The 13,515-nt window shown below is 46.1% G+C and overlaps 1 protein-coding gene across 1 annotated transcript in view; it reads left to right on the top strand.

The window, feature by feature from the left end:
- Positions 1–13,515, top strand: part of gmds (GDP-mannose 4,6-dehydratase) — a 131,646-nt gene that overhangs the window by 99,249 nt on the left and 18,882 nt on the right. Inside the window, exon 9 of the mRNA XM_062395820.1 lies at positions 981–1,077. Within this exon, the coding sequence (XP_062251804.1) occupies positions 981–1,077 (97 nt within the window). The remainder of the gene's footprint in view (positions 1–980; positions 1,078–13,515) is intronic.

Here is a 13,515-nt window from a genome sequence, read left to right as displayed (position 1 = left end):
CAGACATGGTGGCCTTCACTGACTCTTCCAGTCTCAAGTCTGATGATTAAATGTCATCACATGGTCACATGCTCATCTCTGTCTTCTGCCTTTGAAAGAACTTTATTTGTACAGCACCTTTCACACAGGTAGAGTTCAAAGAGTTTCACAAATGACTGATGAGAACAGACAAAAAGATAAAAAAGTTATAGTTACAATTCTCTTATGTTTGGAGAAGAGAATCCTATAAACGCTGTTTCTGGGAGTTTGTCCTTTATATTTGAAGAAAGCAGCAGTAACATTCAGACGAGGGGCGGAGCCTGTAGAGCAGCAGGAGGCAGGACATGATGTATACATTTATACTGTTTTTGTTTATTGATACCAGCTTCTGCCCGTATCACCCATAACTCTGGAATCTGTTAGTAATTCAAAGTCTTCAGTTTTGTTGGCGTCTTCTACGTGAACAGCTCCTCTTCTTCATCCTGAGTTATTTGTATTCTTCAGGTGTCATGTCTGTCACTTCTCTCCAACAAGCCAACTCAAGCAGCTATAAAAACAAGTAGCTGTTTTCTGTATTCTGTCAAATAAACCATGAAACAGATGACTAAAGTAAGAAGCCATGGAATATAAAAAAGTTTTAAACCCAGGCTCTGAGCTGAGAAGTGTATAATCCTCTCCGTGTTTTGGAAACCTATTACAAGGCTCCTGTCACTTCCTTCCCCTCCTCCATCTCACCTCTCCTTCACCTCCCTCCTGTGTCCTGCACGACGCAGGAGGGAGGTGAAGGTGTGTGTCCTCCTCCACGATGCCTGTTGTGTAGTGTCATGGAAAAAAGAAGCAGGGCCGGCAGGTGACATGTTTTGTCTGAGTGAGACGTTAAAGAAACAAACCGCACAAGAAATAATCAGGGAGACGTGAGCTGGATCTTTGAGCAGCTGTGGGACCATGTTTCCCCCCCCCCCACCCCACCACCACCCCCCAGTAAAGATGTCTGTTTCCAGGTGGGAGGGGAAGGATGAGAATGAGATCGGCCGCTGCAAGGAGACGGGGGTGGTGCACGTGAAGGTGGACTCAAAGTTCTTCCGCCCCACTGAAGTGGTAAGTCAGTTTTCTTCCTGTGTGTTTGTGTTTGTGTGTGTGTGGACTGTGTGTTTATGGACTGTGTGTGTATGTAAGTGTTGTCTGCTGTTGCTGAAATAATGCTCTGCCTCTTCATTTGGTTTCACTGCTCTCTGTCAATGACCAGTTTGAGCATATAGATCTTTTTATAACAGTAATAACATTAAAATCTTTATGACTGGCCTGAACGCCCACAGCTGCAGCCTGGAGGACATTATACATGTTTTTAACTTGTTTTTATAACTTATTAATTGTACATTTGACTCTAGAGAGTCATGGCTTCATCCATACTGATACGTTTTAAAACTAAAACGATGACACTGGTCATGTACGTGCTGGTGTGGACAGGAAGCAGATCTTCAACTCAGCAGTCGGTTGTTGAGTTACAGAAAGACACAGCGGAGAAACGACAATAGAGAAAAAGTGAGAGCGGGGGTTTCTTCTCTCGTACGCACGGTGAAGTTGAGCTGCTCAGCGTTGGCATCGTTTCGCTTTCACCGCTGGTCGTCGTGTCGTGACCGATGAGAACCAATCAGGAAGCGAACCCAATTGACCTCATCATCGTTTCCGGGCTCGGCTGCTTTTCCTTACCTCTCAGTTTTTAGGGGCTTGTTAACTTTTGCTTTAACATGTTACACACTCCACACACTTCATGACACTGCGCTGCAGATACTTCCTGTCCTATATACCTGACCTTAACACGAATTCAACAGGTTTTATCTGCATGTGTCTGACTGCCGGTCATTGTGTCTGAGACCCTGCACTTATCAGCACTCGCGGGTCCAGTCCACAGCCCGGGCCTGCTCATTGTATGTGTTTTAAACAGCTGGAAAGAGGCCAGCTCGCCTCTTTAAGAGTAATGTAGGCTGCATCCTGCCGCTCGGAGCTGAGTGGGTGCTCATATTCAGCCAGGGAAACTTTTTAATATTGAGGGCGTGAAGTGGATCCATTAACTCTGCCAGTGAAGGGGGGAGGGGGGTTTTCAGAGGGAATGAGCTGCTTTGACAGAATGAGAACATCTGTGTCAGTGATTTTTTTTCTATATCAGCTGGTGCAGGGACAAGAGTGGACAAGAACACCAGCGTTTTCTAACAGTATTCAATTGAGCATCCAAATCCAAAATGAGCCAGTGTATTACCCCCCCCCCCCCCATCTTTCTCTAGGTGTGAAGTGTCTTTGACATTTGGGAAGTCTTTCTCTCATCGCTGTCCCCCGGGGGTGTTGTGACTGCTCCCCGCAGAGGGTGTAGTGTTTCCCCGAGGCGTTGTGGCCCCAGATTAGCTGTCAGGTTCCCAGTTTGAAGCAAGGAGTGCCCCTCCGCTGAGCCTTGGCCTGGCGAGATTAGAGCTGAGATGCAGTTGAGTGACGGCGGAGGATTAGCAGGGAGGCCCCGCTGACTGACTGCCGAGGCGATGGAGGCAGCGGTCACACACCTGGGCCATTCTTCTCCGTGCATGTTGGCTCATCCATTCACAGCCGTAACCCTGAATCCAAACTGAGAACCGGTCCAGAGAAACGTTCCACAGTGACCTGGCAGCAGAGAAAGGGTTTGGTTTCTTTTTACAATGCCTCGACAAACGGGCGATGTCTCCCTGTCTCAGAGAGAGCCTGACTCGTCCTGCAGAGAAGCATCCAAACTGACAGATGGGATTCAGACGTTCAGTCCTCTCACTTTACATCTGCCTGCTTTACTGTGTCTGAACCGGTTCCACTGTTCACACGTGGCACAGATCTACATGTTGTGTTGTAAGTCCGATGTAAATACACAACTCCCCCGAAACGAATTTCCAAACCCGAGAAGGTGAAAAGTTGTTTCCTGTTTGTCCAGGAGCAGAATCAAATTTGTTTTCAGTTTCTCTAACGTAGCGATATGGGCGTCACCCTTAGTGCAGGTATGCTCTTCCTCGACTCCTCTTCTTGTTATTGATACTTCTTGCAGATGAAAATGAGTCTGCATGGCTAAATCTGACACGTATATATTGCATGTTGATAAATGTGCGTTGTCCCTTTTTTAATATATAAACTAAACAATACCTAGAATAGTACTCAGCAGAGCTCAAACCTCCACCAAGGCCCTACACGGAAACAAGCCTGTAGCTAAAACCACGTCTCTGCCTCACGTCGGTGGTATTTACTGGTTTAAGCTTTCACCCCTCACACCCCCACCAGATCCAGGTTATCACAATGCAAACGCAAAGATTCATCGATACCAGCCATCAAATATCTGAGAAAACCTTTAAAGGAAGTTAAAAACAAGAGTTTCCTGGATCTGCCTCCAGATTTGGATCTGCACCAAAATGCACTGGGTTTTTCCCGGATCCCACATCCGTCCATCAGCTTGTGTGGTCATCCATCCTGTAGGATTTGCATGATCTTGAAGATCTTCTGGACCTTTCTCTACCTACTGGTTATTTTCAATCTGTTTATTTTAATCTTTATATTCTAATATTTTGGAAATGGTCTTTCACACATTCCATAAGCTCACAGTAAAGAGTCCAGGAACATTTATTTTTGTACGTGAAAGAACTGGAACCAGAAAAGTAAATATTTGTGACTGTTCAGACTTTTAAAAAGAAGTGGAATGCCTGTCTCTGTGTTACTGGAAGGGGTTTGCGGCTCAGAGGTTGACGGTTCACTTCCAGCCGGCGGTTTCCTCGCTCTGTCTCAATATCTCCTCATTTCTATGGGAGGGCTTAGAGAGACTGAAGTGTTTAACCTCTGACCCCTTCAGACAGGAAGTGACTGACACCGAGCTCACAGCTCAGCATTGTGGCTCTCCTCAAGTGGAAATACCTGTCATCAAGAGTGTGTGTGTGTGTGTGTCCGTGTGTGCATGTGTGTGTGGTTGTGTGTCCGTGCGTGTGTGTTTTTAGCTGACTCAGACTCTTTTGTTGCAATGTTTGCTATTGAGCAGCAAGACATTTTCGGATCCGTGTGGGGCCCCCGTGTTTAAAATGTGCATGTGGCTGTGTGTGTGAGAGAGTGTGTCCTCTGGCTGTGTACTAATGTATATGTAATTCATCATTATCCCTGTCAGTGTGTGTGTCTGACATGAGCTCATTTATCTCCCCAGCCCCCTGGGACAGGAGCGAGCAGTCGGGGGGGGGGGTGTGTGAGGGGGTTAAATATGCAGGTGCGCTCCACATGTGGTGCGAGTGTGTTTCTTTGTGCGTCCTTGTGCACTTGTCTGTGTTTAATTTGGGACCCGACGCCCCCGAGGCTGCAGCGGTGACGGTGAGTTTGTCTGTGGTCACGGACGCCCGTGTGCCGGACGAGGCTAATCAAAGCGGCCAATCAGCTTCTCCCTGCAGATCGTCACACGTGGAAGTGACAGATGTGCGGTTGGAAGCCGTCAGGGGTTGTTTTGAATAAAGCTGCAGGTAAGTTTCATCCAGCACCAACTGTCCCGGCTGCTGTTAGTTTCCATTGTATTGGCTGTGCTGAGCTGGCAGGCGCTTGTCAGCCCGTGGACGTGTGCCAGCTCTGAGGTTTGGCTCAGGTGAGCGTCTTCTGCCTGAGCCTTTTGGCAAGGCGTGTCTCAGTGTATTGTGCTCTAATGGGTATGATTAGTTTTAGTTGCCAGGTGATATATACGGGTTCACGACTTTAGCGATATCTGCTGCGATCGGATGGTTTCCTCTGTTTGGTTCTCACAGATTTCTAAAGACGCTGAGAGATTTATACGTGTGTGAGAGACCCGCCTTTATGTTTATTCAATGCATGTGATTCATGGAGTGGGATGCACAGTGCACAGTGAGAGGGCCCATATTATGCTGTTGGGGTTTTTTCCGTTTCTTTATATATCTTGTTTTTGAGCATGTAAAAGTTCTGCTCAGTTTCAAAGCCCGCGGCGGAGAGAGTCCTCCCCTCGCACAGGAAGTTTGAGACGCCCTCATTCCCTGCGTTTTCTTTTCTGCCCGTAAAGCGCCTGCGTCACGGGGCACAAAGACACATACCGAACCACCAGCCACGAGTCAACTGACGCCATTGTTGCCCTGGCTACAGCTGTGTTTTCCCAGTGGATCGGGACGCCTCTGGGTAAAGGGGCGTGACATACGTGTTTGATAAATCACAGAAAAATGGGGTGAACCCGCTGACCAATCAGAGCGGAGCGCGCCATTAGGAAAGTAGGCCAAGAGCTGAACCGGAGCGTTTCAGAGAGACGGGGGGAAAAGAGGTGAGCCAAATTAACATTAACTGTAAAAAATTTAAAAATCAACGGGGGAAGGAGGACTGTATGTGGAGGAGAAGTGGGTGTGTGCGTGTTCATCGATGAACCATGTAGGAAGATGTGTCGCTCGGGAGGGAGTGTGTGTTTCTGGGAAGTCGCTGTGTACTCCTCGTTAATTTGACGATAAGATCATCGCCTGGATTTTTTATTTTTCTTCTCCAAAAGTCTCACAGTTTATCGTCAGGCCAGAAGCAAAAGTGCAGACGAGTGAAACGAACACAAAGGTTGTGTGTAATTTAATATCGCTCCATACTGCTGAGGAGCTGAGGAGGATTCAACTCAAAGAAGGATCACACTTGTTGCAACACTGACTCAGAGGCCTGGATTTTACTGTAGTGTGCATCATGTTTACTATATCTTATAAACCTGACCTCATGTAGAGTTAAGTTTCACCTCCCGTTGTTATATGTGCTACAACTTGTAATAGCACATGTCATCTTCAGATTCATCTTCAATCTCCTTCACCACCTTCTACTTTCCCTAAATCTTTCCAAATCTCACCGAGGCCGTCACCGGAGCCAGTGCAGTGAAACTTGATTCTTTGAGGGAATCAGCTCCTGTGCTTTCAGGCGTTGATCTTGTTGAGCATGACCACATTGTGCTGCTGTAGCTGATGTTGGTGAACTTCTCAAATCAGAGAGTCAAACTAATACCAATCCCTCTGCTGTTCTGAGGAGTCAGCGCCCTCGTAGTTTAAATACACTCACCAGCTTAGCAGGATAATGTGTTGAGTTTGTAGTGTTTTAAAATGCACACAAAGATATTTTAATGTTGGGTTTATAATCAGAAATATATCTAGTGTTGTGGTTTAATTTGGGTTTAGGAAATAAAGTTGAATTTTAATGCAGTAAGTTATCATATCATGGATAATTGTTGTGACCTGAAATATTTATTTAAGAAGCATATTTGTCTCGTTGGAATCCCTAATTGTTGATGTAGGCGAGTGAGTGTGTGTGTGTGTGTCTGTGTCTGATACATGCAAGCAGAGTGATTGTGTGTCTACACGTACACACTTGTGCGTGTCCGCACTAATGCAGCCCGGCCGTCATTCTTCCAAGTTCATGTGTCGCTGCAGGGCATGAGGAGATGGGAGCTGAGTGACAGCTCTGTGGTTTCTGTCCAACCACTCACTCAGAGGACGAGGACGAGTGGTGATAAATGGGAAGTTGTCTCTCAATCTGTGTTTATCTCTCTCGATGCCGTCAGACTCTCACATTACTCTTCCACTGACATTTTCTCAGCTCAGCCTTTTGCACTCGCGTCTTTGTCTCAGTCACAGTGATGCAACAGGAATGAACGTCCTCCCAGGTGAGATTAACCGCCCCACAAACAGCAATCCCTCCATCAGCTGGCATGTGCATTGATCCCTGCAGTGTTAAAAACAAAGTCAAAAACATTCCTGGATCTGCCGCTTCCATTTTAATACCTTGACACCCACCACATTCTACCAACAGGTTTTGTGTTAATCTGTCCAGTAGATCTAGTTTAATCCTGCTGAATAACAGACACACACATGCAGGCAAATCAACCTCCTCAGCAAAGGGGGAAATAATAATATGTCCATAAGTACAGAAGTGAATACGTGCTCGTAAAATGTCTCAGAAACAAAGAAATGTAATATAACCCCGTGTGCACGTGTGATTGGTGTGAACCATCACTGTGATGCAGCTACAGTAGCAGCGCCCGTCTGTCATGTCACTGCCTCTCCGTCGTTTCTCTCCCGTCAACATGTCGAGGCAGACGGCCGCCCACACCGAGTCTCTGTCAGAGGTGGAACTGATCAAGTTTTCTCTCCACTGTCACCGAGTGTTTACTACCTGTGACGTAAAGTGCCTTCATGTAACGTATGTTGTGAATTAGCTCAGTTGAATTTAATTCAGAATCTAAATATTGAGCTGAATAAAACACCTAAAAACGATTAGTGGTACAGATGAGCGCTTATATCTTTAATAAAGATCAAGTAGACCTTCCCCAGTGCTCTCAGCCGTCTATAGCTAGAATTCCTCTGTGTATATTAACAGGGATTTCCATCTGCTCGCTTGGCAGCTGTGAGGCGGGTTAGCCAGAGGCACCGCTGCTTCACTTCCAAGTTGTTTATTCTATTTAATCTTCCTCCATCAATAACCTTTTTTAAATTAATTATATGATTAAATCGATTGGCAAAATTACCTGTTTTCCAGTTGATCTGCTAATAATTTTTGCATCATGCCACTGGCATCCCTGTGGTTTACGGTGGCATGAGTGGGCGGCTCCGTGTCTCTGTGGTGTGTTTTGATTGACAGCCAGGGATCACCCTCTGAGGTTCCCATGTATCGAGAAGCTCGGATGCAAATGAGGCTCGGTGAGAGAGTCACGTACGAGCATTCCCTGCAGTGCACTCATGTTCCGTCAAACCATGACCGATTATGCAAGTTTATTCTTGTGCGGCACAAACAAATGTGCAAAAGCGGGAGTGCTACATACCAGTGCTGCTGCACAGGCCTGTGTGCAGCAGAGTGTGTGTGTGTGTGTGTGTGTGTCGTGGGCACTAACAGACAAAACACACACGGTCAGTGCATGGTTTGGATTTATCTTTGTGTTCATGCACAGAGAACAAAGACGCTGATCAAATAAATCCTGCCCTTATCTTCGCTGTGACCCAGTACAACATCCTGCTGCTGCATCTGATCTCAGACCTGCTGCTGCGCGGAACCATTGTTCTTTTATTTATTGACACAAGAGAGTTCAAAGTTTCTAGTCACAAGAAGAACTGACGTCAAAAAAACGGATAAAAAAAGACACTGGTGTGAAATGTGGATTGCATTCACACCTTTGAGATTCTGACGGAGCAGTTGCTCTGCCTGTTTCCTTTTAGTATCCGGACCGAAGGTATGAATCAAATCAACCCCTAAAAATAAACCTATTGTGACACCACACACCTCGAGATCTGTCAACTGCCTGTCCGTCAGTGTGCGACAGTCCTGGTCCTGAACTGCCTTCTTGCGTCAGATCTCTGTCATTCCAGAAGTGTGATACGCTGAATCACAATTCACCAGAATCACTCGGCTCATACGCCGTCAGTGGATCAGGAGCCTCAGACAATGGCTTCACTGGGTGTGGTGGTAACCTTTGATTACTGTGACTGGCAAGTGGAGTCCACCCCCCCCCCCCCCCCCCCCCCCCCGCTGAGGCTGAGGAAGTGTGTGAGGAAGTGTGTGAGGAAGTGTGTGAGGAAGTGTGTGAGGATAGTGTGTGCTGAGGTGTGTGACCTTACTGCCCTGCGTCACTTAGGGATCTCCTGACTCTCACAGCACATCTATTGATGGCCACCACAGATGGGACCTGAGACAAAGAAAGACACAGGAACATCACCTGTTGCTGCCAAACTGGAAATTATTGAGCTATTCAAAATCCCAATTACAGCCACTGCAGCTGGTGGAACACTGTCACACAAGTCATGAGAAAAATCCATACATTAAGTTAAACAATGTCGAATGGAAAGTAACAGGTAACATCACATCAGTCGCTTGGCAGCTCAGCGAATGTCTCACCCGCACCCAAAACCGAAATATGCACAACAACAATACCTTGATGAATTCTTCAAGCAGCTTTATTCTCTTTGTCTCAGCCCATCGCTGCTGGTTGCTACTAACACGCAGCAACAACTCTAAAGACCTCGAGGCCAGACTGCTGCTGTGTTCCCATCTGATGCTGTGGCTGCAAGACGGACTGGAAAACTGTCTCTGAAATATTATGGAAAACTACGCTTTTAATGTTATACTCTATGAAATATCGTTATTCTTATTTCAGTCATAGTCTTTTTCTCACATCCTCTGTCGGCTGTCGGTCCTCACAGATAAATCCCTCTTTCTTCATTTGTTATTGGTTCAAAGCTTCAGATTGTCGCCGTGCAGATTGTTAAACCTTCGAGAGGAATTTGAAACGATAGTCTTAACTGGAATTGTCGAAGCCAAATATTCTGACCCGAGGCACGGATGTATTCTCAGGGTCCTGACTAACACAAATATGCAACTGATCCTGGATTCGCTGGCTGACATTTGTAATTGCATTTGTAAGCAGGAGGAGCTGTGTGTGCCAGAAAAGGACTCAATGTCAGGAGCAGGGCAGATATTCCTTAAACACACTTATCAGCACAGTTAGCCTGACTCCATGTTGCAGCGCTCGCTGGATTCTTCAGATCGATCATATGTTGCTGCTCCTCAAAATATCCTTGTCCAGGTTCTCACGATTGCAAGGAAAACTCAATCAAACAAACATCCACGGGTCCATTATCTACGCACGCAGACCAGTTAATAACGTGCATGTTACGTGTTACTTTTTTTAAACGTAAATCTTTTCCTGAACCGTAACAGGGACGATTGTTCAAACCCACAGAACCTGGTTTGACCTGCAGTCGGGGCTCCGGGAGCCGGAGGCACATAAACCACGTCAGACAAAACTGTGGGAAAATGTGTATAAAATGCTGCAGTCATGAAAAAAATGGCGGTTTGAATATTTCACGTGGGTTAAAAGCATCATATAGTTTTAATGTAGTGTTGGAACCACAAGCAGAGACATAATGTATATGTGACACTGTTGGACAATGTGGAAAACTGACTTTAAGGCTTCTGAAGAGGGGAATTCAAGGAGGGTTCAAGAGTTTATTTGGCTCATGTATTTAAACTTAGTTTAACGAATGAGCAGCACTGTGGAACCTGCATTCTTCACCTCTGTGGTGAAGAGACTGTGTGTAGAACTTCATTCTTTAAGAAAATAAACCCTACATTCACTATCCTGGTTTTAAAGATGGTAAATAAGACATGTGTACGCCTGAGGGACGATAGAGGACGAGGAATAGAAAGCTGAGAACCTGAGCTACATCTTCAAACCCTGCCTGCTGTCTCACTTCTGCACACGTGGACCTTCGCTGTAAAAAGTACCCTCCAATTCCAATGTCGATAGAGCTTTGGCAGAAGAGCTCTGTAGTAGCAGCACAGTGAAAACCATCAGATTTAGTTTTACCTCATATATCCTCTCCCAGGATCCCTGTAGCGACGCCTCCGCCCTCGGTTTGGAAAAAGAGACCAGACGAGTTCTGTTTGAGTTAACGTCAAGCGTCTTCTCAGCAGATATTAAACAACCTTTTTTCCTCTTGACCCCGACCTCTCTGCTTTTACCATCTGAGCCTTCTTGTAAATATTAGTAACATTAGTGACAGACAACTCGTGCACAGATGCAGTTAGAGCTGCAGTGAGATCTCAGAACCCGTGTGTGATCCCCGTAAGGAGCAGATTCTTCCTCCTGTCGATGAGAAAAACAGGTAGGGCCCCACAGACGTGTGTGCTGCTGACATAATGGCTCCTGGCAGGCAGTAACTCACACAGCTCTGTCCCTGTGCTCCACGGAAGATTTTAACAGCATAACTGCGTAATATCTACTACTTAATGAAGCCTGAAATATGGAGGCCCTTTCAGAGTTTCCCAGTATCAAGTTGGAATTCTCTTTAGGTTTTTTAAAAAGCACAGGAGGCTCCTCAACCACTCAGCTGTTTTATATCCTTCTACTTAGAGGAAGATTCAGTTCTTTTACAATGTAGGGGGAACTTTTATTAACGTGGCCTTTATCCCTGTGGGTCATTAGAGGATATTAACCAGCAGGTTGATTACAGAGATACGATGAGACGCAGGGAGACAACGCCCAGCGGTGAGGAACACCAGGTTCCTTCCTGAGACAGTTCCTACCAACGGTTTGATTCTGAAGTCACCTCGACGCACCGTGTGTACGCAGAACAACATGGACGATCATCTCTAACAGATCCGTCTAGTTTCAAAAATAACATGCCTCTCCACTCCGCTGCAATAAAAGCATCACTCATCCATCAGTCACCTGCTGACAGACGAGAGGTGGAAATTCACTGCAGCGCTCTGTGCGTCTCTCAGAGGGTCGGAGCTAGAATTCACTGAACCAGGTCAGACTAGGTGAGTGTCTCCTGTCGAGTTCTCCATGAAGGCTTCACACGTTCACTGCTGAAGATGTCGAGAGCCGTGAATAGAGCTACTGAGTGAGATAAACCATGGAGAATTTAATCTTAACAGTAAAATCTAAAAGACCACAAACAACCTAAAGGTGGAAATAAGAATGAAATCAATCTGCTCCTCGTAAACATCCATTGCTTTGCTGTAACTTTTCATGGTTTGACATTGACCCTCTGTATTTGCCTCGGCTGTGCAAGCGCAGGCTAACAACCTGGTCAGGGTAATTGAGTTTCCCCATGATGACCTGGGTCACCTCCAGTAGAGCATGTGTTGATGATGCCGTGTGCTCTCGTTTCTACCCCCCCCCCCCCCCCCTCCTCCTCTCCAGCAACACAGTGATTTAATGCCCTGTTATCATAACCTGGAAGAAAGATGGACTAAACACAAAAATAACACCAGGGTCATTAATAAAACAGAATTTTTCCTTTTAAGGGACACTTGGACTTTTAATGCCGTCGTAAACTGCGTGATACCGAGTCGATGACCTGCCAAGACAGTGACCCACTAACTCTGTGGAGCTGGCTTCTCCGACCTGAGGCTTTTCACGGAGCCATTCACCTTCATTCGTCAGTTATCATTCGGTTAAACGTGGCTTTGGATAGTGCGTGGCTGGTAGGGACAGGGAGGAATAAGCACCTATTATTATCCTGCTTTATGTCTCTGGCAGCGCGGCGGTGTCAGTCGGAGGCCGGCGGTGGAAGCAAGGGGGCCGGTTGTGGAACCGCTGGCTCTCTGAGGTGCTCCATCTCGGGGCCGAGGCTCCGAGACCTCCAAGTGAACCACAGCTGTTTGGATGGAGAAGTGCTGAGGCAGCAAACTCAACCGTTTTCACTGGGTGGAGTTCCCATACTGTTATATACAGTAGGTCTTTAAACAGGACGCGGCGCTGCTCGGCCGGGAGCCAGCTTAAGACTTTATTAACATGCAAACATCCCACAGCACCGATTCACACATCACTCTCAACGACTCTGTTTTATTCCACACGTGTTTCCCAGTGGCGGTAGTTGGCCACAGCATCTGTGATCATTTTACGAGGTACGTGTCAGAAATTAGTCTGCGTTCTTTTAAAGAGCAGCATGTGTCTGCGCTTCACCCTGATGTTCTGGGTGTTGCCGAACAGAGCGAGCTCCAGGATTCCTCAGATTCCTCTTCGTGGAAGCCGGTGATAAGGGGAAATGCGAGGTAATGAGAGGCCCAGTGTTCTGACAGCAGTTTGCCTCGCTGATGGATTGAGGTGAATGTTTAAACACCAGACGGACATAAAGAAGCAAATGGCTTTTATGAGCGGCGTGATTTATCCACCGAACAAGGGTTGTCGAGCTCCGCCGGCTGAATTTATGGCACTTGACACACGAAACGGGCTATCAGGGCTGAGTCTGGATCTCTGGCCGGGCCCCACGGTACTCTCTCAAAAAAAGGAAGCATGAAATATTAGCATTATTTTAAAAGGTTTCCGTATATTAGGGAGGAATTGGGTGTCCTTTTCCAAGATGGTTCACAAGAAAGCCATTCACTTTTCCCTCACCTACATCCTGCTGTCTGGAAACACAGCCAGGCTGGACGGGAAGAAGACGATAAAAGACGAGGTTGTAGAAGCGGTCGCACATTTTCACTCAGTGTGAAAGTGTCCAGTTCAACTTCTCAGCCAATTTATCAGATGTTTAGGTTTGATTTCTTATGATCCAGACTTAGATACTAAAGCCCCGTGGATGTGCTGATTGGCTGATGATATCGGCCAATAGCAGCATTTCAAAGAAATTTCTGCAAACTGTATTATTGCTTTTATTTTTCAGAATTAACTAAAAAGCTTAGAGTAAATAAATAACGTGCATGATATAAATACACTCAACCATAGTAAGTACAAAAATGAAGCCGAGGAGGAAGTGGTTTCTAAATCAAAAACTTAAAGTCTAGTTTTAAATAAAGTTTTTGTAAAGTTGAAGGGATTTAATGTTTGTGTGTGAGAAAATGATCACCTGTCAGCCTCACTGACGTTAAGCTCTCCCCTTCACGTTTGATGAAAGTCAAAGTATATCATTAAAAAGCCTGATGCTCTTGAGGAACCACAGCCTGATCAAAAGCAGATTTGTGTTGAGGGAGAGTGAACTTCACCCACATGCACATGTTGGGTTCGGGTGCGGTTTTCTTCGGTACAGAACCTATGATTTAGGA

The sequence above is a fragment of the Platichthys flesus genome, chromosome 9, assembly GCF_949316205.1.
Source record: "Platichthys flesus chromosome 9, fPlaFle2.1, whole genome shotgun sequence".
NCBI lineage: Eukaryota > Metazoa > Chordata > Actinopteri > Pleuronectiformes > Pleuronectidae > Platichthys > Platichthys flesus.
Note: the sequence above shows the minus strand (reverse complement) of the source record. Positions and strands in the feature narration are given on the sequence as shown.